The 26,706-nt window shown below is 32.3% G+C and overlaps 1 protein-coding gene across 1 annotated transcript in view; it reads left to right on the top strand.

Moving 5' to 3' along the window:
* The window catches only part of LOC114339254 (uncharacterized), a 265,488-nt gene that overhangs the window by 165,739 nt on the left and 73,043 nt on the right, over positions 1–26,706 (top strand). The window contains exon 2 of the mRNA XM_028289881.2: positions 26,637–26,672. Coding sequence (XP_028145682.1) covers positions 26,637–26,672 — 36 coding nt within the window. The remainder of the gene's footprint in view (positions 1–26,636; positions 26,673–26,706) is intronic.

Genomic DNA, 26,706 nt, shown 5'->3' with positions numbered 1-26,706 from the left:
AAGTGCATCGTGTTGTTAACACAATCATCAAAGCATTCGAAGATAAAAGTTACTGTGAATCAGCTTTTTTGGATGTGAGCAAAGCCTTTGACAAGGTGTGGCATGAGGGACTCCTTTACAAATTAAAAAAGCAGCTACCAACAACAATATATTTGATTCTAAAATCCTACTTAGAAGAACGATACTTCAGAGTCAGATACGAAAATGAAGTAACTAAACTACGCATCATCAAATCAGGAGTCCCACAAGGGAGTGTCTTAGGCCCAGTCTTATACCTACTCTTCACAGCTGATCTGCCATGTACTGATGACACAGTCACCTCTACGTTTGCTGATGACACAGCTATATTAGCAGTAAACAGAAATCCTGAAGTAGCAGCGACAACGCTACAAACCAGTCTCAACAATATAGCAATGTGGGCAAGGAAATGGCGAATTACAATAAATGAAAGTAAATCTGCACACATAACATTCACAAAATGCCATGGTGAAACGCCAAGCATTACATTCAACAATGAACGAATACCTAAAACAGACAGCGTAAAATATTTGGGGATACACCTGGACAAACATCTAACCTGGCGTACCCACATATGGAAAAAAAGAAAGCAGCTGGATACTAAATGGAAAAAGCTGTACTGGCTCCTTGGCAGAAAATCACAATTATCATTGCGGAACAAATTACTAGCGTACAATACCGTTCTCAAACCAGTATGGACCTATGGAATCCAGTTATGGGGAACAGCATCTAAATCGAACATTGCTATCATCGAGAGATTCCAGTCAAAAGCCCTGCGCAGTATAGTAGATGCTCCTTGGTTCGTAACAAACCGAGACATTTATAATGATCTAGAGATGCCAACAGTTACTGCAGTGACTAAACAGCTTAGCACAAACTACCTAAGACGCTTAGAGCAACATCCAAACACACTGGCAATTAATCTGCTTGACAACAGCGAAGAAACCCGAAGGCTGAAAATAAGAACACCCTTGGATCTACCATTCCAACAGCAATAATTGTACATATGAAATTAATTTTAAATTGTGATAGTTTTATTTTATTTTTTAATATCAATGTAATAATGTAAAGTTACAAATTTTTATTGTTTTTAACATAAATGTAAGAATGTAAAAGTGCATACAGAGAGTGGATCATTGGACAAACTCTCTCTCACGACATTGTACCAATCAACATGTATGCTTATTGTTATTGTATGATGTAACAGATTGCAAAATAAACATTAAACAAAAAAAAAATTATATTTGGTCTTTTTTATACTCATTTTTAGTACATATTCTTCACAGAAACTGTTTGTTTTGTTTAGTAGTAATTAGAGTTCTTCAGGAGAGCTTGCCATAATCACGGTGTCATCTGCATATCGTATGTTGTTAATAGATCTTTCGTTAATTATAATTCCTTCACTTTGAGATAGTAGTGCTTCTTCAAAAATGGCTTCACTATACAGTGTGTCCCCGAAAATGGTGCGTTCCTTTAAGGTATGGATATAATACACAATTTATAACAAAAAAGTCCTATAACATTTTTTTTCTAAAATTAACCGTTTCCAAGAAAAAAATTAAATTGTTCTCCATATAAGTGAATTAAGTGAATTTTTATTTTCATAAATTTGAATGACATGGCAACGTAGTCTAGAATATCTTGCTGTCACTGTGGAAATGTAACCTAATAACTCCTTGTTTATTTACTTTGAGGTGTGATTTTTTGGGGTTGTTGACATCGTAGGTACCTACCTGCAAAATAATGGATATGGGTTTGGTTGATATTTACATTATTTTACCTACCAGATGCAACTGACATACAAAACTACTTTTTTAATCTTTAGATTTTTGAGTTGCGCGTTGTTCCCAGACTTCAATTTACATATCAAAATGTATTGTGGTCAAACGGATCAATTAATTTAGAAAAAAATGTTATAAGACTTTTTTGTTCTACATTGTGCCTTCTACCTATACCTTTAAGGAACTCACTATTTTCGGGGACACCCTGTATACATTAAAGAGTAATGGAGACATGGGCGTCGTTACAAACTTTTCCAGGTGGGGCAAAAATAAAAATTACCTTAATAAAAAAAATTGTATTGTAAAAACATAACAAAATACCTAATTCTAACCTAACCTAAGCGTAGCCATAAACAAAATATGTTTTGTTTGATGCTGCTGGAAAACAAAATTTTACAAAATATATAGTTTCAAGTGACACTAAAACCTATTATTCTGAAAAGAGGAATTTTAAGTTTCGCCTGTCAGAGCCAAAAATATCAATAACAACGTTGCGACGTTGCCATCTTTTACTAAATGTCCTAAAAACATTTTCGAAACAGTTTTTTGTTTTTTTTATTACCTCTGGCAAGGGGGGCATTTGCTCCCCCTTGCCCCCAAACGACGCCCATGAATGGAGACATAATACATCCCTGCCTAACTCCTCTCCTGATTTCAATTTCTGGACTGGGTTCGTTATCTATTACAATGTGTGCTCTTTGATTCCAGTAAAGGTTTGTTATTATTCGTAAGTCCTTTTTGTCTATGTTTTTGTCTTTAGAATTTGGACTAATAGTGTAGTCGTAGAGGTTATTGTTTAAGATTGTTTTAATCTCGTAGTGCATTCTGACACAAGTTCGTTTTTTACGAATAAATTTAAGTTATTACTAAGATACAATTGCAACTGACTTCAAACAAAATATGTCGCACACAAATAAGAAAACAGTTTTGAAACAATAATTATGTTAAACTTTCTAGTGTAAAACCTGTCAATATTTACTGCGGCACAGTCATAAAATATAAAAAGTATAAGTAGTACTCCTCGTAACACAACAAAATATGTAAACGTTTTCTTCGAATATACACCCTGTTTATTGAGAAAATAATATATTATTATGATATTATCATGACATCACTTCCCCTTGAATAAGTCTAAATTTTTAATTTCCTAATATCTTTTGTAGCTCTCCAAATTTTTGGCATAATATCACATAATATTTTTTATTCTACATTCTTCGAAACAATGTATGTCGTCACGATTTATCAGTCTCATAGGGATACATCATTAATTATTTAGTTATATGGCTATAAATAGTTAATATATTTCTGCCTCGGAAAATATAAATAAGCTTAAAGGTTGTAGAGCTTCATGCGATATAGACTACTCATCAGCGGTAAAAAACTGAAAAACCGTGGAATTTTGAGAATCAACACCGATTTTAATGAAAATTTGGGTTTAAGCTCTGTTGACGCTCTTCTTCAAAATCTACCCTACCCCATGCCGAACTGCGCTTGTGCCCTGGGGGTGAAAACAATCCCATCTAGGGGATGAAAATTTTTTAATCAAAATAACTATGGAAATCGGTAGAGTGACAAATTCTGAGAAAATTCTATAAGTATTCTATAATTTTTTTTGCAAAATTGACACTTTCCAAGTTATTTGCGATTGAAACTATGCATTTTTCATTGAAAAAACTCATGTTTTATAACCGCTTTTCATGAATAACTTAAAACAATTTAATTTTACAGAAAAAATCGTTAAAAAAAATTGTAGCCAATAGAAAAACCAAGAGCTTCGCGTCTGAAAGACCTATGTAAACCCAATAACGACTGAGTTATTGCCCTTTAAAGGATGATTATTTTCGAAGAATGTCGAAATGGAGAACCTTTAATCTCAAATAACTCGAATGTGGTCCAATTTTGGGGAAAACTTAAGAGATATCTTTTAAAGTCCATTAAAATACCTTTTACATAAGCTCTAACAATAGTTTTTTTTTCATAAGAACTGACTGACTTATGACGAAAATAAAGTCGCTCTCTGCTTCTTTCTGCTTGAAATGTAAAAATTAAACCCTCGTCGTTATAATTATAATAGAAATGAATAGATTAGAACTTGAAATTAACTTTATTTAGGTATAGTTGATACGATCCATGTGATCGGTTTGGAATGCTTAGTTTAGAAAAAATAGCTGATTAAATCGAAAATGACATTGTAATTTTAAAAAAAGTGCAATTTTCTTAAATAAACCTAAAAGTATTCATGATACAAAAAAAATAAAACACTTTAAAAAAAAATTTTCACTAAAAGAAATTCTACAATTATTATTTGAAACATATTTTTAAATTATGAATACGTTTAGATTTATTTAAGAAAAATGCACTTTTTTTATTTTAAAAATGTCATTTTCGATTTAATCAACTATTTTTTTCTAAACTAAGCAATCCAAACCGGTCAAATCACATGGATTGTATCAACTATACCTAAATAAAGTTAATTTTAAGTGGTAAGCTATTCATTTTTTTTAGGATTGTAACGACGAGGGTTTAATTTTTACATTGACGAACACTGACGATTAAATCATAAATAGTTAATCTGCGCAAATCTCTTGTGGAAGAAAATCTCTTTGCAAGTGACATTTCGGCTTAATGATAAAGTTTTTATTTTATAATCACAGTTACTACAAAGTATAGGGTATTTCTGAAGAATTATTTCTTGTGGTTTAAAATATTTATTTGAGCGATTGACCAGCGATATATCCTACTCACCGTACTCGTTACTGATAGCTGTCAGTAGTTATTGCAGTCCCCTGCATGACCACTACTCTTATTTAAAAAATCATCGATTACGTCATCACCCTGAGATTGAGAACGTGACTAGCATGATAATATACATGCTAAAAAATCATAATTTAAAAATAAAAATCGACTTTAAAATAAAAATCGTGATTTGCTTTCCAAGTCCCTATTCTCAAAAAAATTAATTTATGCCATAATGTTACCCTTCACTGTATAAGTAATAACAATCTAGACAACTGTAAGGTGATATTCCGAGATGTCATGAAGGTTTATCCAACTCCAATCTCCCATTATTTACTGATAAACGAGAATGAATTTGAATTTATATATTCCAAAGTGGTTGATCGACAGGCCTCGTTTAATCTGTGCTTAAAATACCATCTGAGATGCCGAAGAAGTAATCCTATTCTCCCTTAAACACAGGAAATACAAAATCAATTTCCCCGCCTCACCGAGTCAGTCACTACATCATAAATTATTCTTTTGTTTTGTGATCAGAATAAAAACTTATAGTCGAGGAAATGAAGCATTTCCTAAAAAGCAGAAGGTAGGGAATAGTCCAAGGATCAGTTTCTATATCATACCGCTGTACGCTAAAACCTTGGGGGTGGTTGTCACCCCATCTCGTGGGTGGGAATTTTTTTATCAAATTTTTACCATGTAAATCAATTTCAAGAGTGAGTCTAAGAAAAAATATTTTTTTACGTTTTCTTCGTAAAATTAATATTTTTCGAATTATTCGCGCTTGAAAGTAACAGTTTTTCGTCGAAAAAATTGACTCCTTTAGAGGGTTTTTTGAAAATACCTCGAAAAATATGCATTTAATCAAAAAACTGTAGATATCAAAATTGTATGATTTAGTAACATAAATCAAATTATTTTTCTATATCTTTAAGACCAATACAAACCGAGATACGGTACGTTAAATGTTGGCTTTTTTCGTCAAATGTATAATTTGAAATATTCAAAGCCAAATACCGGGGAAACTTTCTATTTTTTGAGGAAAGTTTAAATAATCTTTTTTAAGTATTCAATTAGGTCTTTCAAAAAAAAATAATAAAAGGCCTTTCTGTAATTCCTTGTATATTTTTATTACCAAGACATTCAAGAAATTTGACCTATATAGAAGGCCCAATTTTAGAAAAATTGGAGTTTAAAAAAAATTGATTTTTTGCAATTTTCTATTTTTTACCTTTGACTTCAAAATATCTCCGAAAAAACTGGAGTTACAAAAAAATGATATACTACTAAATTGTAGATTTTTTAATATCTAAAATTCACTTGTAGGTACATAAATTTTCATTACAGTGAACAGTTAGCGAGATAATATAGCTGTTTAAAACCTCTATTTACGAGCAAACAGCCCCTTATTCGAGCCCTTTAAACCCTCCCCAATTAAAAACTAAGGGATCTTACGGAATTTAATTGCTACAGTCTTATATCTCTTCAAAAATCCTACAAAATTGATGTTGAAAAAACTTTTTATCGCCAAAAATGAAGGAGAATGTTTATAAAACGATTTTTTTTTTTCGAAAAATTCGAATAGTCCCTTTATGGAGCATTTTCAATGTATGTATAATACCACAAAACCAGTTCGTATACTGGAAGATGACTAAAAAACTATTTGTATTTGTAGTTGTCCACATTTGTAAATTCGTATTTTTCTGTAAATAAATGTTTTTATAATTCTTTAATTCTACTTTTTTTTTTCTATATAGATCAATTAAATTGTCTACTTATAAAAATTGTAATGTTATTAAGGGTGGTTTTTAAGGGTTTAAATATTAGAATATTATATCCTAAAGCATAAAACAATCATTATTTAACCAATAAACACCAAATTTACCCATATTAAAGTTTACAATATTTTTATATAATTTTTGACAATAAGGGGTAGTTTACACCCCTAAAAATAATCAACGCCCTTGAGCATGATATAAAATATAAAAGTACAGGGTGAGATAATCCTAATCCTAAATTTATATGTAAATCGACACAAGCCGAAATTATTTTTTTAGGATAAGTAAATTTTTATATATAGCTCCAACAAGGGTGGTTTTAAGGGTTGAAATATTATGATAGTATATCTTAAAGCATAAAACAATCATTATGTAACTAATAAGAACCAAATGTTGACAATATTAAAGTTTAAAATATTATTTTAAAAATTTTTACAATTAGGGGTAGTTTTCACCCTTAAAAAACCAAAAGCGTACAACGGCTCAATATAGAAAATGAACTAGAGAGTGAAATTAGCCTAATCCCAAATTTTTGTACAAATCGATGCTGGACGAAACAATTGCGAGGTTTTGCCATTTTTTCAGTATCATTTCCTCGACTATTATACAAAGAACTAACTCAAGATGTCATATAATACAGGGGATCAAACGTTACTAATACTTAGTAACTAAAAGACAAACTGACAAAAAAGGAAGAGTAAATGAAAATGTAAGAACTATAAGGATGGCCACATGGGATACAAAAAAATACAACTTTGAAGTGATAGATAGCACTTACTACAGGAAACAAAGCGGACAGGACAGAATAACCAACAAGTCGAGAATTATGAGTTTTTCAACAGCGGAGAAGAAAACAAACTTATAGGCACAGGATTCATGGTCAGTGAAAGATTGAAAAATGTAATTATCAAATTCAAACAGGTCTACGACAGAATTTGTACACTTAGGATAAGCGGAAAATACCAAAAGATAACGCTCATTAATATACACACCCGCACAGATGAAAAAGACCATGAGGCTAAGAAACAATTTCACAATAAACTAGATAGACTATATGAAAGTATTCCTAAATAGTACTTGGTGATCCAAATGCAAAAATAGGTAAAGAAGAGTCCACAATCGGGAGATATTTACCCAAAATCGGGAGACATATTAAGCACACAATAACAAACCATAATGGTCTTTACCTACACTGAACCAAAAAAGTACGTAAATATAATGAAAAAACATTGATTCAAAAACGGTGAGCATTAATTTTCGTCCAAAGATCAGTATCATTGGTCCAATGTAAGTAGATACATTACCTAATGCTCAAAAACATTAACTAATAAAAAGTTCGTTAATATTACGAATTGGATACATTAACCCAAAGAATGATGTTCGTTAGATTAACGAATTAGTTCATTCATTCTATGAACATTAGTTTTTAATTTGATGAATTAGTACGTATATTAAATGTACTTTCTAGTTAAAAATCAATGTATCGGTACATTGATACAGTGAATTATATGCATTATATTAATGAATGTAATTATTGAATTAAAAACCATTTTACATTGTTTCGTCGTATGAGTACGTAGATATAATAAAATATGTACACTAAAATAATGAACGTTTACATTGATTCAATGTGTTAAGACATCGATATGATCACATGTAGTTACTGTCAAGTCATAACTAGGAAACGGAAAGTAGGAAATAGAGGTGATGAAAATAATGTTCAAAATAAGTTTTAGAAGTTTTACTTACTTACTTAAGCCGTCCTCTTGTACCTTACGGTGTCGAGGAGCTTTAGTAGAAGTTTTAATATAACTATAAAACAGTACTCTGAGTAAAATACAAATAGTTAATAAGTAAACAAAGTGACGACATAATCTACATAAGTATTACAAATAATATAGGTTAAAGCAACGATTTTTTGCAGATTCTCAAATTATAATTAAGTATCTATAAGTTTAAAGAAAAAAAACATATATTTTTAATTAATACACAACTTTTTATAATTTAATTTGGAAAAAACTGAATAACTAAATATATGTAGCTGAAATTGATTCTTCTTATTTAATACAAAATCAAACAGGATGAAAATATCTAAAAAGTTCTGAAACTTCAGCAAATTTTTGTTTCTCTATAAGTATATTGTATATAACTTGTGTTATTTTTTAATAATAATGAAAAATATAAAAAATTATAAATTCTAGAATCAATATTTATTGCAGATAATTTCAGACTTATTTGTTATTAGATTATCTAAACTATTTTTCTGGATTTCCTTTCAAAGCTTCAGATCTTATATGAACTTTTAAAAAAGAGCAGTTGCCTTGTATTAAAAAAATATAAAATATATTCAATAAAATTCCACAACATTTCTGACTCGGAAGGAAAATCTAGATTAAATAAATAAAAAATGCATACCTGATATCGTCAAAATATACACATATTCCTCTGGCAGTAATTAATGGTTGAATGTCATTTTTTAACCTATTTCAAAAATGTAATATGGTCTTACACTTCTTGCTGGGTCTTCCCGACGTATAAGAATGATTCCTGGGAATCTCTGATGGTATATTTTATTATATTTGTTTGTCCATTAAGATCTTTTTTTAAACATTTTATTAGTTGACACAAAATATCCACGTAGAATCCAAAGAAGAACTGCATGTTTGCCATCTACAATTAATATTAATAATTATTATAAAAAAATAAATCTAAATAATGTAGGTACACAGTTGTATTTTTGGGTGCCATTTTTATTGTAGAAATATTTTAATTTATCCTGAAAAAACTTTATTTTGATCCTACCGACTGCGATTGCAGGAGTTAATAATATTTTTTAATTATTTACGGTTTAATCACATAAAGATTTATTTCAGTAATCTTGTATAGGATTATACCATTTATAAATATTTTCAAATGGTTCCTATTTTCTTTTACCTATGTGTCGAATTAGCTTTTCAAAAAATTTACAGAGAACAAAAATTAATTAATACTAGATAAAGTAGGATTGAATAGTGAAATATTTACCTTCCGTAATGTCTTCATGGGTAGCCTTTTCAAATAAAATTTATTTGTTTTTCCTTGATGTGACTTTCACACTGAAGAAAGGAACTAATTCTTTCGAAATTGCTGTCACATCCATCAATAAGTCAATTTCCATTTCCAAATGCCACTCACAAAGTCCATATCAATCTGCAAAAGTAAAAATAGAAGTACAATTTTGTTTACAGAAATCCAATATAATAATTTATTAATTGTTAACAATTTATGTAAATACATACCTTAGAAAAATAAACCAAATCGCAGAACTTTTCTTCTCTATTAATGTGGTCTGTGCACGTTAAACAGACAAATTACTAGTGCCAAACCAGTCTTAGGAGTCTGCAGGGTTGATCCACTGTTGTCACGTGACTTTTTTGCACCAATAGAAACACATAACATTTCCAGAAATGTACAGGTTTATGTAAAAGATTATTGCTACAATGTATTGATTACTGATTTAGGTATATTACATTAAAACAATGATCTCGCTTCATTAAATTGATGTACTTTTACATCAGTTCGGTATACTTTAACAGAATTGTATTTTATTTTAAACATTAAATCAAGAAATGCGTTCATTGATTCAATAAACGAGGTCATAATTTGAAGAACACTGTACATTAGTGCAACGTTTTATATTCACTAATTTAACCGCATAATCCTGATGTATAGTTTCATATATACAATGAAAAAATTATTAGTATTAAGTACGAAAAAAGTGATTGGATCGATAAAACGATTCATTGAATTAATGATTCTATTCATTATTTTTTGATGAATAGAGTTACATTGTAATAATGAATACGGTCATTATTTAATGACTACGTGTTTATTGTATTAACAAAATTTTCATTGAATCAATGTAAAAAAAGTCAATGATTGGCGTTCATTGGTACTATGTACAATATTTTTTTTCAGTGTAGTTGACTTTGCAAGAGAAAAGCTCTTATAATAAAGGGTACTTACTTCCAGCGAAAGGAAATTCATAAAGGGGCATGGAGATTGCCGGATAGCAGGACGGTAAATCAAATAGACCACGTGCCGATTGAGAAAGATGAGGAAAAATTTATAACGAAAATAAAGACATACAGAGGACCAGATGTAGACTCAGATTAATAATGCCAAAACAAATAATTCCAGCAATCAGGAATCAAAAAAACAAGAAACCTAGTAAAAGTAGACCAGCGAGACTACAAACGATAGAGGAAATATATATTATATATAGATTAAAATATGAAGAAAAAGTCAAGAAAATTAGATCACAATGTGAACGATGAAAACATAAAACAACTATGGAAAACAATAAAATAAACGACTGTGACAAACACAATAACGGACAAATTATATGGAAATGTAAAGAAAATACAAAAATCATGGTTTGACGACCAAAGCCAAGAAGAACTTGAAGAAAGAAATAGGTTAAGATTAAATAAGTTGTCACAGCAAACAAGACAAGCAACAGACAAATATTACATACAAAGAAGAAAAACTAAAAATGTTTTACGGGAGAAAAAAGAATATTTTATGAAAAAAGTTCGAAGCAAATTGAAGAAGATTACAAAAATAAACAGATTTACAATTTATGCAGCGGTGTCAAAACTGAAAAAGAGGTATATCAAACGAACACTGTATATTATAGAGACAAAAATGGCAAAATGATCATTGAAGCAGAACAAATTCTTGCAGATTGGAATGAATATTTTAAACAACTTCTAAACACAACTACAGAGACACACGAAGCCAACGATTACCATGAGATGAGACAAAAAGGACCAACTAGAAGCGGAACAAGAAGATGAGCACCAACTCTTATGGAAATCAAGAAAATCATAGATAGCCTAAAAAACAGTAAGAGCCCAGGGAATTATAATATAACGGCCGAAATGCTCAAATATGGCGGATCACGGCTAATCAGTAAAATATATAAGCTGTAGGGAAACATGTGGATACAAAAAACAATGCCAACAGATTAAACCGAAGCAATCAAATGTCCTATTTTAAGAAATGAGATAAAAGCGACTGTCAGAACTATTAGGGGCAGATCATTGCTCAACATAACATACAAAATACTAGCCACGCATATTAAAAATAAGCTAACACTAAACTATAAAACATACATAATTGTTGAATACCAATGTGGATTTAGGAGAGGACGTAGTACTGTGAATCACATCTTCTCCATTCGGGAAATATTGGCAGAAAGTCACAAATATGGAAAACAGATAGGTTTAACATATTGACTTTCCATTGACTTATTGTCTTTTGATAAAAACATAGACTTTAAACAGCCATTAGACAGAGTCAAAAGAAATGAGCTATTTAAAACACTCAGAGACTTAAACCTTGGCACGAAACTGGCTAACATGATAAAAATTACATTAGATAAAACAGAAAACAAAGTCAAGGTACATAACAACCTAACTGAAAAATTTGAAGTCAGAGAAAGAATATGATAAGGGAATCCATTGTCATCGCTGTTGTTTAATATATTGTTAGAAAAAACCCTACAAGAGGCACACATAAACAGGTCTGGCCTCGCATATTACAATAAACACCAGTGCCTAGCATTTGCAGATGATAGGTACTCTGATCAGTGATCAGAGCCAAAAGTAAAACAGAATTAAGAGAGACAGAGATTAGATTAGAAGAAAGAGCAAATAGCAAGGGCTTGTATATTAATGAAACGAAAACCAAATATATAGAATGGACAGACCTCATTAATGGACAATACCTCACGCTGGCTACATCAAAGATTAAAACCTACAAATTTGAAAAAGCTGTATTGTCGTGCAAAACTGGTAACAGCTAGGAGATACAAAAAGAGTCATGGCTGGGAATCGCTGTCTATATGCCTTAAATAGAACGCTGAAAAGTACCCACATACATAGAGGTGCCTAAATCAGAATCTACAAAACCGTAATCAGACCTGTAGTCACCTATGCGAGTGAAACATGGACAGTAACGGCAGCAGAACGGTTGAAACTTCAGATATGGGAACGAAAAGTGTTGACAAAAATATACGGCGGAAAAACCAAAATTGGCATATGGACACGCAGAACAAACCAAGGATTAAAAGAACTATACAAAGAGCCTGACATAGTAGCAATCATAAAGACACATACAGTCGGAAAAATGAAAGAATACCCATAAACGATCACATCAATCACTTATTTTGTATTTGCAATCTTTTTCTACAAAAAACGTTTCTACAAAAAACAAAAACGAAAAAGACAGCAAATACAAAATAAGTGATTGATGTGATCGTTCATGGGTATTCTTTCATTTTTCCGACTGTACATTAAGATAGATGGAACACCTGCAGAGAATATCTCAAACCAGGATACCAAAGTGCCTCCTAAAACAATGCCTGAAAAAGAACTAGAGGAAAGAGGAATCCCTCCAAGTTAAACAGAGATGAATGGCGGTTAGGAGTCAGAAGACGTCGGAGAACGCTGTAAACCGATATAGTCCTGTCGCCAGGGGGGGTATAACGGCCTCCTTTATTCAGATAGATTTACCCAAGTTTTTTTATGTATTTTCACCCGTAGAATACGATTTTTTGGGTAACAGTTGATCCGGATGTCGATAAGATTGTTACAAACAGATAACTTGAGGAATTGCATAATAGCGATTTTTTGCAAAACAAAACATTTTTTTGTATTTTTGGGCCATTCTAAGCAAAAAATGTTCTTACAAGTTTTTTCGTAGGATTCACAGGTTTCGAGATAAACGCGGTTGAACTTTCAAAAAATCGAAAAATTGCAATTTTTGAACCCGAATAACTTTTGATTAAAAATAGTGTATTAAGTATGGAGAACGGTAAGGGTTTTATACCGATCGAAGACAATTGTTTGAGATCGGTTACCCTTAACGTTCGACATGCTTATAACTAGGGAGCGGATTTATATGCGATCAATTTTGATGAAATATGCGCATATATATGCAGTAAAAAATTACGAAATATGCGCAAGATATGCACAAAAATTCAAAAAATGCGCATTTCGAGAAACCACAAATTTTCTGTTCTATTCTATTCTAGCGGGTTCTTTTATAGGGGAGGGGGGCGTCAATCTTATTTATTATCTTTCAAATAAAATCATTATTTTAAATATATGCAATTTATTCACATTTTTACAAAAACTGATACTAATAGTTACCTATTTAAAATAAAACAACAATATATCTTCGATTATTTTTTTTTTAAGTTTTTAAAAATTTAATAGTTTTTAAAAACACAATGTGTTTTTCCAAATTTTTTACGAGGAAATGTTCTCTTTGGTATTTTTTAACTTGAAAAACTCCTTTCAACATCAATAGAAGTAATAGGGGCGTATTTAAAATAACTTGTTAAAGCCGAATATTCTGCACCAAAATCAATTTCAAAATTTCCATTAAAGATTTCGCATAAATATGTCCGAAAGTTTTAAAGCCGTTTGAAGAGGGGATCTGATCTAAAGCATGAATATTTCAATTCCCGTTAGAAAATCGTAAAACTATGGTCACAGTATAAAGAGGGACTATGGTTTAAATAAATGTGTAAATTCTCTTAACAATAGGGGATTTAAAAGAATCACCAGAATTGCAGGTACCTGCTAAACATAATAAAAGTAAATAAAATTCGGATTTCCCGGTAAACCATCCTTCATCATTTTAACATCCTACAATCATTTTATAACGGCGTACTATAAATAAGTACTTTGTGTAAAGATCGGGTATTTTCTAAGAAAAAATGAAAAGGCAGTGAATGAGCTGTCTCTCTTCAGGTAGTTCTCGAATTTAATAGAACAGCCTGTGCGGGGAAATATTTTGTGTCGAATTAAAATTTTTTTTTGGACTTAAAATGTTTTTAATAGGCACAACATATGCATGTTTTTTTAAAATATGCAAAATTTAGTAAAGTTCTTAAATATGCGAAATATGCATGCAATATGCATTTAGCATAAAATCCGCTCCCTACTTATAACGTTTTTTGCACGATTGATACCATTATAAATTATAAAATTAAACATTTTCGTCATATTGACTAGTTTCATTCATTTTATCAAGATAGATACTTTGGTTGTTAGGTAGTAACTAGGGTGCATAACAACAATGGAGAATTGAGTTTTTATTTAGTTGTCAATAATTTTAAGTACAATTTTGATTATTATAAATTAAAATATGAGCGAAAGTGAATTTGAAGAAATTGAACGGGCTTGGGAAGAAGGGTGTTCCGCAATTATTCCCGAAAAATCCAAAATCCGTTATCAAAATACCTACCAAAGTTTTAAAAAATGGTGCGAAGGCAAGAATTTAAGAATCGAAGAAAAGACTCTATTGGCATATTTCGTTCAAAGACATATGCAGTTGAAAGCTCCTGGAAGCCTCTGGGCAGAATATTCAATGATTAAATCCACCGTTTTTCTTTATGATGGCATTGATATTTCCAAGTTTTCAACTTTGATCGCGTATTTGAAGAGAAAAAATGTTGGCTATAGGCCTAAGAAAGCGAGCATTTTTACACGGGAGCAATTTGAAAAATTTCTGATGGAAGCACCGGATGAAGAATTTCTAGTTCACAAGGTAATATAAGCTAGTTTAGCTAAAAGAAATACTCTAATGAAGATTTTTTCATAATTTGTAGGTCGCAATGATATTGGGAATATCTGGTGCCTGTAGAAGAGAAGAATTATATAATATTACTATGAATGACATCCAACAAACCGATGGTTTAATGATTGTAAAAGATATATACAAAAACGAACATCCAGCGTACTTTTACAGTCGTTAATAAACCAGACGATAAAATTCCATATTTAGAAATTCTGCAAAAGTGTATAAATCTTCGTCCATTACAAGTAAAATCAAATCATTTGTTCTTAAGATACGCCAAAGGAAAATGTCGTGCTCATGTAATAGGGAAAGGGACAATTGGGGGCTGGCCTTCTCAAATTGCCAAATTTTTAAATTTGCCTAATCCCGAGAACTATACTGACCATTTGTTCAGGAGGACATCAGCAACGCTTTTGGCTAATAAAGGTGTTGATGTCCTCGGATTAAAGCGTCATGGAGGTTGGCGTTCATCGACAGTGGCAGAAAGCTATGTAGAAGATTCTCTTCAAAATAAAATAGATTTTGCCGAAAAAATATTGTGCAATACTAGTAATACTACTAATGTATGCGATTCTGCAGGAGTTTCTGTTAGAAGTGAAACCACAGCCCAAACAAGTGGGATTTCATTAAATAATTTAACAAATTGTACCATAAGTTTCAATATTAATAAATAATTCGTTAGTTTTCTTTACTCTTTCAAAAAATAAATTAAAATTAAGAGATTTTTTAACTCGACGGTAAGTGAATTACTTACCGTCGAGTTGGAGTACTTACCGTCGAGTTGCTAGTAAATGTCACCTACTGACGTAAAATCTGTCACGGTAAACAGTCAAAAATAATCAATCATGCAAAAATAAAATAGCAATTCTGCTTACCGCATTTGAAAGTTCAAGCCAAAATCTATCGGCTTTAATTACTTGCATTGCTAAAAATTAATTTTTTTTATTGTTAAACAAAGCTATAAACACATAGTGCTTGAGTGATATTTTCAATGCATTTCTCATTTAAAATCGAACGAGTAGATGAGTCTACAAAGAGGCGATTTCTACGTGGCATGCATTAAAACACGTGCATTGGAGACGAGAAACACTATTTGTTTATAGCTTTTCTTGACAATAAATTTTTAGCAATGCAAATAATCAAAACCGGTATAATTTGACTTGAACTTTCAAATGCGGTAAGCAGAATTGCTATTTTATTTTTTAGTCAAAAGTTATTCGGGTTCAAAAATTGCAATTTTTCGATTTTTTGAAAGTTCAACCGCGTTTATTAGTGTAGGAAACAGAGGTTGAACCTTGCAAAATGGACACAAGTCCGGTTTTATTTTTTTTCTGTGATATCAAGGGGTGCTTATTGTAAAACTAACTTTTTCTGAATAAATTTCGCCCCGGAACCCCCCTTTTCACCCCTATAAAGGGGATAATTTGTGGTTTTTGCGGAACGTAGCCCTCCCTGTACCTTTTACAAAAATTTTTTGTTATAGAAATATAAAGAGGACTATATTTTCTACGATTTATTTCCCGACAGCATATCTCTATCATCCACCGTTTAGCGGGGGTGGCGCCCCAAATTTGACAAGTTTTTAAAAAAGGTGTTTTTAAAAAATATATATTTTTCCCTAACTGTAACGGAAATTACGAAAAAATCCTTCGTCAATTATTCATAAGTAAGTGACTGATTTTTTAGTGTAGGTTTCACTTAAGGGTAATTACCCTATTTTTAATTACAGGGTGTTACATTTTAAAAAACCCCTTTTTATACCATCTGAACCGTTTATGCTAGAGTAAAAAGACTTTCAGAGATTACCCATGTACTGGTGTTATTTACAAATTTATATAATACATCCCCATTTTTTCCTCGGAACCACCCAAAAAAAAGAAGAATTAATAAATAAAGTGATTTTCTTGGAATCCTTCACACACAATGCCCTTTATTAATATGCTTCATATATCATTTTGTGCATGTTATTATTACCCATGCATGGACACCAAAAGCGATTTACTAGTGCAACCCCTGTAGCCAAAAAAAATAAATAAAATGGGGGTTTGAAATTTTATTTTTTATTTTTTGCTTTTTGATCCATATAGGCCTATGCTTCATCAATAGTGCTTTTCAAAAATATATATGGTTATTGCAACATCCCTGCAGAAACCACCCCTATCCTTGAAAATATACTGCAGAAACTACCCCTATCCCTTGGCGAGTATGTTTTTACGATTTTCTCATTATCTATGCATTATTTTTAAACAAAACTTATACAAGTTTAAATACCACTATTTACTCTAAAAATTAGGTCCTATTCATTTTTTTCGTATATGCAACCGTTACGGCACAGTGGCGCCGTAAACTTCATATATGCTTTGGCGGGCTCCAGTTTTTGTTTTTTTTTCGTCATCTGTTCGTTTTATTGATAAAGTACTTATGTAAAATAAAACAACACAGTGTAACCTACAAATTATGTCCTATGCACATTTTACATTGTTTGCGCCCCAAAGCCACAGTGGTGGCCCAAAATCAATTTTTGCATATTTTCGTCATCTACACGCATTTTATTGCTTTAATGCTACCTTAATAGCACAATATTCACCCTTAAGTGGTCGCTAAACAGTGGCGGATCCAGGGGGGTGATGAGGGCGATCACCCCCCCTCTCAAACCAAGTGATATTATATTTAAAGATTATAAAAATATTAATTTATTTTTATAGAAATACTTATATTATTATTTTTATAAGAATGGCGTACTTTTTATGCTTTAGCGACAGTGGCGGATCCAGTATCGTTAAGAGGGGGGTGCTAATTGGCTAAATTTCTATAAAAATAAATGAATATTTTTATAATCTTTAAATATAATATCACTTGGTTTGAGTGGGGGGGGGGGTGATCGCCCCCATCACACCTCCCTGGATCCGCCACTGCTTAGCGACTACTTAAGGGTGAATATTGTGCTATTAAGGTAGCATTAATGCAATAAAATGCGTGTAGGTGGCGAAAATATGCAAAAATTGATTTTGGGCCACCACTGTGGCTTTGAGGCGCAAAGAATGTAAAATGTGCATAGGTCATAATTTGTAGGTTACACTTTGTTGTTTTATTTTACATAAGTACTTTATCAATAAAACGAACAAATGACGAAAAAAAAAATCAAAAACTGGAGCCCGCCAAAGCTTATATGAAGTTTACGGCGCCACTGTGCCGTAACGGTTGCTTATACGAAAAAAATGAATAGGACCTAATTTTTAGAGTAAAAAGTGGTATTTAACCTTGTATAAGTTTTGTTTAAAAATAATGCATAGGTAATGAGAAAATTGTAAAAGCATGCTCGCCAAGGGATAGGGTTATTTTCTGCAGTATATTTTCAAGGATAGGGGTAGTTTCCGCAGGGATGTTGCAATAACCATATATATTTTTGAAAAGCACTCTTGATGAAGCATATGCCCATATGGATCAAAAAACAAAAAACAAAAAAAAATTTTCAACCCCCCATTTTATTTATTTTTTTTTGGCTACAGGGGTTGCACTAGGAAATCGCTTTTGGTGCCCATGCATGGGTAATAATAACGTGCATAAAATGATATATGAAGCATATTAATAAAGGGCATTGTGTGTGAAGGATTCCAAGAAAATCACTTTATTTATTAATTCTTCTTTTTTTTGGGGGTGGTTCCGGGAAAAAAATGGGGGTGTGTTATACAAATTTGTAAATAGCACCAGTACATGGGTAATCCTTGAAAGTCTTTTTACTCTAGCATAAACGGTTCAGATGGTATAAAAAGGGGTTTTTTAAAATGTAACACCCTGTAATTAAAAATAGGGCAATTACCCTTAAGTGAAACCTACACCAAAAAATCAGTCATTTATTTATGAATCATAGCCGCAGGATTTATTTGTAATTTCCGTTACAGTTAGGGAAAAATATTTTTTTTTAAAAACATCTTTTTTAAAAACTTGTCAACTTTTGGGCGCCACCCCCTCTAAACGGTGGATGATAGACATATGCTGTCGGGAAGTAAATCGTAGAAAATATAGTCCTCTTTATATTTCTATAAAAAATTTTTTTTGTAAAAGGTACAGGAAGGGCTACGTTCCGCAAAAACCACAAATTACCCCCTTTAAAGGGGTGAAAAGGGGAGTTCCGGGGCGAAATTTTTTCAGAAAAAGTTAGTCTTATAATAAGCACCCCTTGATATACCAGAAAAAAAATAAAACCGGACTTGTGTCCATTTTGCAAGGTTCAACCTCTGTTTCCTACACTATATCTCGAAAACTATGAATTCTACGAAAAAACTTTTAAGAATATTTTTTGCTCAGAATGACCCAAAAAATAAAAATAAAATGTTTAGTTTTGCCAAAAATTGCTGTTGTGTAATTCCTCAAGTTGTTTGTTTATAATATTATCGACATCCGGATCAACTGTTACCAAAACAATTCGTGTTCTACGCGTCAAAATACATAAAAAAAATCTTGGGTAAGTCCATCTGAACAAAGGAGGCCGTTGTATCCCCTTGGCGACAGGACTAATAGTGGTAGTAGTGTAGTAAAAATTTTATTTTACATTTATTTATTTATTCATTAAAATATTAATATTCTGTCAAATATTTACTTATAGGTACAAATATAAATATTCTGGCAGCTGTCAAATTGAATAAAAATGTCATGCAATTATTCGTCATATTCTTAAAATCCTATATGACGTCAAATTGGATGACGTACTGAAAGAATAGTCTGGTTTAAACTTTATTCCGGCTTTAACATGGGAAATACAAAATCAATTTCCCCGCCTCACCGCGCCAACCATTACATCATAAATTATTCTTTTGTTTTATGATCAGAATAAAAAGTCGGTATCTGGTTTTCCTAGAAACATTAACTGAACATCGTTTTCCTCGTATAAACTTCACCTGCGCAGTTTTTACAGATAAACTCGTAAGTTTCCTAATATAAGAGATAACGATAGCTATTAGCGGCTGCCTTCAATGGCCTGCCACAAAATTAACTAACTTAATAAAGTTTCGAGAGGTAAGTTGTATCGTAAAAGAAATATATAGTTTAAATAACTTGCCCCATATTATTATACGTCACAAATTTTATGTACAACGCGATGAGGTTATCGGCCAATCAGGAAAAAACAAGAGTTGATGTGCAAATAAATCAAGTATTCTCGTAATACGTCCAATACCCTTTCTCTTTTAGAAGTTGTATATAAAAGGTGCCGTCTTTGCAAGAACTAAAAAAGAATACCCAATGGGAGAAAAACGACTTAAAATAATTTGATATGCAGAAGATGGAATACTAATCTCTCAAAGTGAAGTTGATTTTCAACGTTTGCACCAATAGGCCAGGGTAATAAGCAAAAATATACCCTGTTCGTGACACTTCAGCAGCCAGGGTACTGAAGCGTTTTTTCGACAGGTAATAATAATAATAAATAAATATACCGACTTTTATTTCCAAAAAATAATAATTATAACAAACTGTACATTCTCTAAAGTAGAGGGCGAAGTTTATTTTTGCTGTGTTCTAAGACACAACAAAAATATTCTTCCACTTAACTCCAAAAAGGAAATACCTATAGGAACAAATTATAACTATTTCCTGCGTAGGATCTGGCGGCCATTTTTATTTATAAGCAATTAACTGTCAAAAAATGACATTTTCCCCTTTTTTTTCAAATCACCGGAAAACAGTGAGACTTATGATTTTTTTAGTAGAAAATATCTTCGAGATTATGGAAAAAGATTCAAAATGACGTATTACAAACTTTGATATACTCATTTATTGTTAATATAATTGCAAAAACGTCGGAATTGCAAAAAAAAAAATTTTCTCCATAAATGTTGTAAACATTAGTATACAGCTTTGAAATTTTTGTCAAATGAGGGTTCTTTGGTGCTTAATATGTGATAAAAATTTCAAAGCGATTCATTCAATTGTTTAAATTTTATTCAAATTGTTTATCCCAAAGAGCATTTTCTTGGCAATAACATAACTCAGAAAAAAATAACCTTAGAACCATTCCACAGGTGTCAAATAAAAGAGCATGAGCTACATTTTCAAGATGGTTTAAAAAGTGAATAAAAAATGCATTTATTAGTAATAAATAATTATGCAAAATTATCGTCAATTTTTCTTTATAAACTTTTTGAAAAACTTTTTCCAAAAAAATTAACTTTTTTACCCTGTTTTAAGTGCACTACTACCAAGTAATGTTATCTATATCATAATTGATAAAAAATTGTAATAAATATGTGTAATTTCTTATATAGCAAAATAAAAAGTTTGTAAGGAGAGATTTTTGCATAATTATTTATCACTAATAAATGCATTTATTATTAATTTTTTTTAAACCAAGTTGAAAATATATCTCATGCTCTTTCATTTGACACCTGTGGAATGGTTCTAAGGTCATTTTCTTCTGACTTATGTTGTTGCAAAAAATGCTCTCTGGGAAAAACAATTTGAATAAAATTTAAACAATTGAATGAATCGCTTTGAAATTTTTATCACATATTAAGCACCAAAGAACTCTTATTTGACAAAAATTTCAAAGCTGTACATGAATTTTTATAACAGTTATTGCAAAAAAACTTTTTTTGGCAATTCCGATCTTTTTTCGCAGTTATATTAACAATAAATGAGTATATCAAACTTTGCAATACGTCATTTTAAAGCTTTTTCCATAATCTCGAAGATATTTGTACTAAAAAACCATAAGTTTCCCTGTTTTCCATTGATTTGAAAAAAAAAGTGAAAAATGCCATTTTTTGACACTTAATTGTTTATTAATAAAAATGGCCGCCAGATCCTACGCAGGAAATAGTTACAATTTGCTCTTATAGGTATTATCTGTCGAAAAAACGCTTCATTACCCTGGCTGTTCAAGTGTCATGGAAAAAACCTTATTACCCTGGACTACAATTTAATATATAACCGCCATAAAATTTATTATGCTACAGTAGCATGCTAAAATTAGAGCTGGATGCGCACATATAATAGATCAAGTGATGGGGTTTAAATATCTAGGCATCACACCATCTAGCTACGGAAAGCTCGAAACAGAAGTGGAAGAAAAAGCGAATAGAGCAAAGCGAGTAAGTTGCCTAAATGAGACAATATGGAGAAATAAAGATAACAGAAAATAAATGAAAGGTAGAATTTACACAACGGTCATTAGACCAATAATGACATACGCGGCAGAAACACGACATGACACAGAGAAAACAAAAGAAATGCTAGAACCAGCAGAAATGAAAACCCTTAGAAAAATCGATAGTAAGACATTATGGGACAGAGCAAGAAGTACAGATATACGACGGGCATACAAGGTGGAGAACATTAATACCTGGGTAAGAAACAGAAGAGTGGAATGGAATGGTTCACTAGTAGGAAGACAATCAGTGGGAAGACTAAATTCAACCTGGATATTCTAAGCATAAAGGCTTGGACCCAATTCTGCGTTCGGCATGCTGCATTCCGATCCTACTACGATTATACATCAAAACGATTGTATGACAGGTGAATTGACCTGTCTTGTGAATTCCACAGGGCACACCTGTCCGCCGCGTAACCAATCCTACTCCCACCCGTCTTCGTTGTCATATCTGATCATATACCTACCAACACTGCAGGCCATTCGTATTCCTGCTGCGATAGGCTTGTGGTTTGAGGTTCATGTTTTCTCTTCTCCTTCTTCTTAACTCTGGCGAGACTCGTTAGTCTCTGGCACTTGGTCATCAGACCTTTGTACCAAACCCTGTTCTTCTCCTTAAACTTTAATAAGTCATGTGGCCTCAACGAAGGCCACTTATTGGAAGTTTTAAGATCTCTTCTGGTTCAAACCTCATTTGGACAGTGAAGTCCTGCCTTACAACACCTAGCACACTGCAATAGCATAGTATGTGTATCGCAGTCTCTTCTTCTATTTCGCACTTTCTGAACCATGGTTCCTTGACCTTACCTAGTTTGTATAGAAGATTTCTTAAACGGCGATGTCCAGTCACCATTTCAGTGACCGTTTTGATCTCTCGTTTATTGAGGTTCATCAAACTGTTTGATAGTTTTTTGTCAATATTCTTGATTCTTTTTTTAGTCTGGATTTTCCCTTGAGTGGTTTTCCATTAAATATTTATTTTGATGATTCTTTATTAGCCATTTCTGAACCTCCTTTTTCATAGAATCTTTATTGATGCCACAGAAAGGTTCTGGGCCTTCAAAAGTTTTTCTCGAGCCTTGTTTCGCTAACATATCTGCTCGTTCGTTCCCATGCACCCCTTCATTACCCGGCACCCATATTAAAGACACTTTATTGCCTTTTGCTAGGTTTGCAGTTTCTCACCAATTTTGATTTGGTGAGAGGATTCTCTACAGCCAAAATAGCCGATTGGCTATCTGTGTAAATGTTGATTCTCTTAGCTTTAGGGTATTCATCAATGATTTCATCAATGCGGGCCACCAAAGCAAAAACTTCAGCCTGGAACACCGTTGTATGTTGACGTAAGCTGTAAGATTTATTATAGTTACATGTTTGCCCAAAGACTCCTAATTCAGTGCCATGGGCAGTTTTAGATCCATTAGTGGACTATATTAAGTCCCCATTAATATTTGGGACTTTTTTTCTCTAGATGGTATAATTGTATTAATCTTCTCAGAGAAGATTAGTTCTGGTGTCATCATAAAGATGGATTCCTCAAGTATAGTCCCAGTAATGTTTGTGTGGCTGTTCAATACATAATTCGGCCTCCAAGTATTGTTTGCTTTGAGTCTCAGGATAGACATAAAGGCTACCGTCGAAATATATAATTCCAGCGGAAGGAGACCTGTTATAGCCTCTAATGAAGCCGTTCCTGTACTATTCAAGGCTCCTGTTATATTTATAAGCGCTTGTCTTTGTAGTGTGGTGAGAGTGGTCACACAAGATTGCAAAGCCGTCTTTCTCCACCAGAGTACTGACCGATAAGTGACCATCAGAGTCATGTCTACACAAAAAAGAAGAACAAGAAGTACCGGCTTTGTGTCATTTGTGATGTGTTTCATCCAAGATATTCTAAGCATAACCCAACTGTCATGCTACGTTCCGATCCTACTACGATTATACAGCAATACGACTGTATGACAGGTGAATATTTAACTGCCTTGTGAATTCCGCTGGACATACATGTCCACCGCGTGACCAATCCTACCCCACCCGTCTTAGTTGGCATGCCCGATCATTAGGGGTCGCCAACTTCTTGAACACTTCAAGATCTTGTCTTGATTTCAAGACAAGATCAAGACAAGAACTAATTTTAGATTTCAAGACAAGACAAGAAATATGTCAATACCAAGATTTCTTGTCAAGAAATCAAGAAATCTTGAAATATCTTGACTACCTAATAATAAAAACTAGATTTTATTTTAAATAACAAATTTAGCACCTTTTTAAATCGGAATTAATAAGCCATGAATTAAGGAAGATAAGGCCGATGTCAGATTATGCGTTTTGACCGGATGCGTTTCCGCCGCATCCAGTCAAAACGCATAGTGTGACAGGTCGGTCCAGTTGCGTTGGAACCGGATGCGTTTTGAGACATCGTTACGCGCTTACAAAATGCACCAGACTAAAGGCATAGTGTGACAGGTCGGTCCGGTTGCGTTGGAAACGGATGCGTTTCCACCGCATCCGGTCAAAACGCATAATGTGACATCGCACTAACACCTCTTATGGAGTCAACGCTTAGCTGATTTCTTGGCTTTGTTAGTGTTAAAGTTGCTGTTGAAAATAGCCTTTCCGCAGGTACAGATGTTGCTGGCGTTCCGAGAAAATCCTTTGACATTTTCGATAATGACGGGTCTTCTCCACCAATCAAGTATGTATATTCTCAGAATCTTCTGACCTAGGCTCATTTAAGTATTTTTCAATTTCATACTTCCAAGATTGTAAGTTATCTTTATCAGCTTTCTTAAATAGGTAAATTATATCTAAATCAAATTCGTTATCTTCTTTTTTCAGATTGAGTACTGACTTTGGAATTGGATTCTATAGATCATTCTGGGATTTATTAAAGTAGTTAGCTTTAAATATTTGTTCAAATTTTGTACTCCCTCTGATTATAGAAGCTTTTCCCAAGATGAAGAGGAAAATGCCTCTACTTTAGGCGAGGATTTAAAATAACAACAATACAGTATAACCAATTAGTTTTGTTATAGTGTTTCAGTATTTTATTTCTCGCAGCTTGAATGCAGTAAATTAATTGCGCATCGGTAGCGTCTCTATCAATTTTATTATTAAGTTCATGAGCCGATATTTCCAGTTTGTTTAAAAGTAAATTTACTCCAATTGCCACCAATGGGAGTGTGCAAGATTTTTCCCCTTCGAGAGTGTTTTAAACCTTCTCAGATACTGACAAAATTTACTGATCAGAACCATTCTTTATCTAACATTTTCCAATTATTTAGATTTTGGTGGTTGTCACAAAATATAGTTTTAAGCATTTTTTACACTTAAGCCCCATGTTAGCATTTCGAAAGTTGAATGCCATCTTGTAGGCACATCTAGTTCTGGTAAAGTAATCTTACAATTTATGGCCTCGCAAGCACTGTTAAGTTTAAGTTGCATTTGCCCTGAGTTTTTGATTTTTTTTAAAAGGTATTTAATTTTACTTACAGAAAAGTTAAAATATAAAGTATGTAGTAGCATTAATAACATTGTCTACTTCGATCTTATCCTCCAAATAATCAAAATCCTTTTCGATGTCTAAACATACAAAATGCTTATTGTAAGCATGCAACTACACATCAATGTTGGGTTCGTCAGGAAACAAATGCAGATCAGGGACTCCCCCAGTGGCAGTGGAGGCCGTGTTAGCACGCAACGCAATAAAAAGGTCGCAGTGGAATCACCCGACCGGGTAATCAAGAAATTTCAAGATCTTGAAATTTCTTGAGCCAAGACAAGATATAAGATCTCAAGAAAACGTTAAGACAAGATTTTTTTAAATGTCTTGAATTCTTCTCAAGACAAGACAAGAAGTTGTTGTCAAGACAAGAATTCTTGTCTTGTCGACCCCTACCGATCATATCTACCGACACTGCACTGCAGGCTATTCGCATTCGTGCTGCGGGGACTTGTAGATTGAGGTTCATGTTTACGTGATGTTTGAGATTACAATACTGTGATAATTCAATTGATTTTATAGTAATTTTTTTTATATACGACACCTTAAATTTTTAAAATCAGTTTTTATTCAAATGGAATAGAAACAGATTTTATATGAAAGTGACTTATATGAAAGTAAATACAAATATGTATTTAAAAAAAAATTAAATTTATAAAATGCAATTTTATTTATTTTACCTGGAAGCAGTAAAAATACCACAAAAACTGTACCTAGGCTGACATAAAAAGAAGACTATTAAAAATAATATATCAAAAACATAAAGTCTAACCTAAACAACAGAGGTAAAAGTGTAAAATACTCTATTTCTGCGTTCTTTTTTTTTCAAAAACCATGTACCCAATATTTACGTTTACTGATGAATATTTTTATTTTTATATATATTTTTACGTAAAAGGTTTGTACGAAAGTACGAAAGTTTAAAAAAAAAATGAGCAGGTAATTATTTATGGATAGAATAAATTTAGATCTAATTAAATAGTATAAATGCCATTATTTAACTGTTTACAAACTATGTATTTACAAAATTATTTTTGTTACAGGTTCCTGTCTAAACTATGGACATGCGTGCTGGGGTGGTAAGCATGAAATCAATTATTTTATAACTTTGTC

The sequence above is a fragment of the Diabrotica virgifera genome, chromosome 8 (genome assembly GCF_917563875.1).
Source record: "Diabrotica virgifera virgifera chromosome 8, PGI_DIABVI_V3a".
Lineage (NCBI taxonomy): Eukaryota > Metazoa > Arthropoda > Insecta > Coleoptera > Chrysomelidae > Diabrotica > Diabrotica virgifera.
Note: the sequence above shows the minus strand (reverse complement) of the source record. Positions and strands in the feature narration are given on the sequence as shown.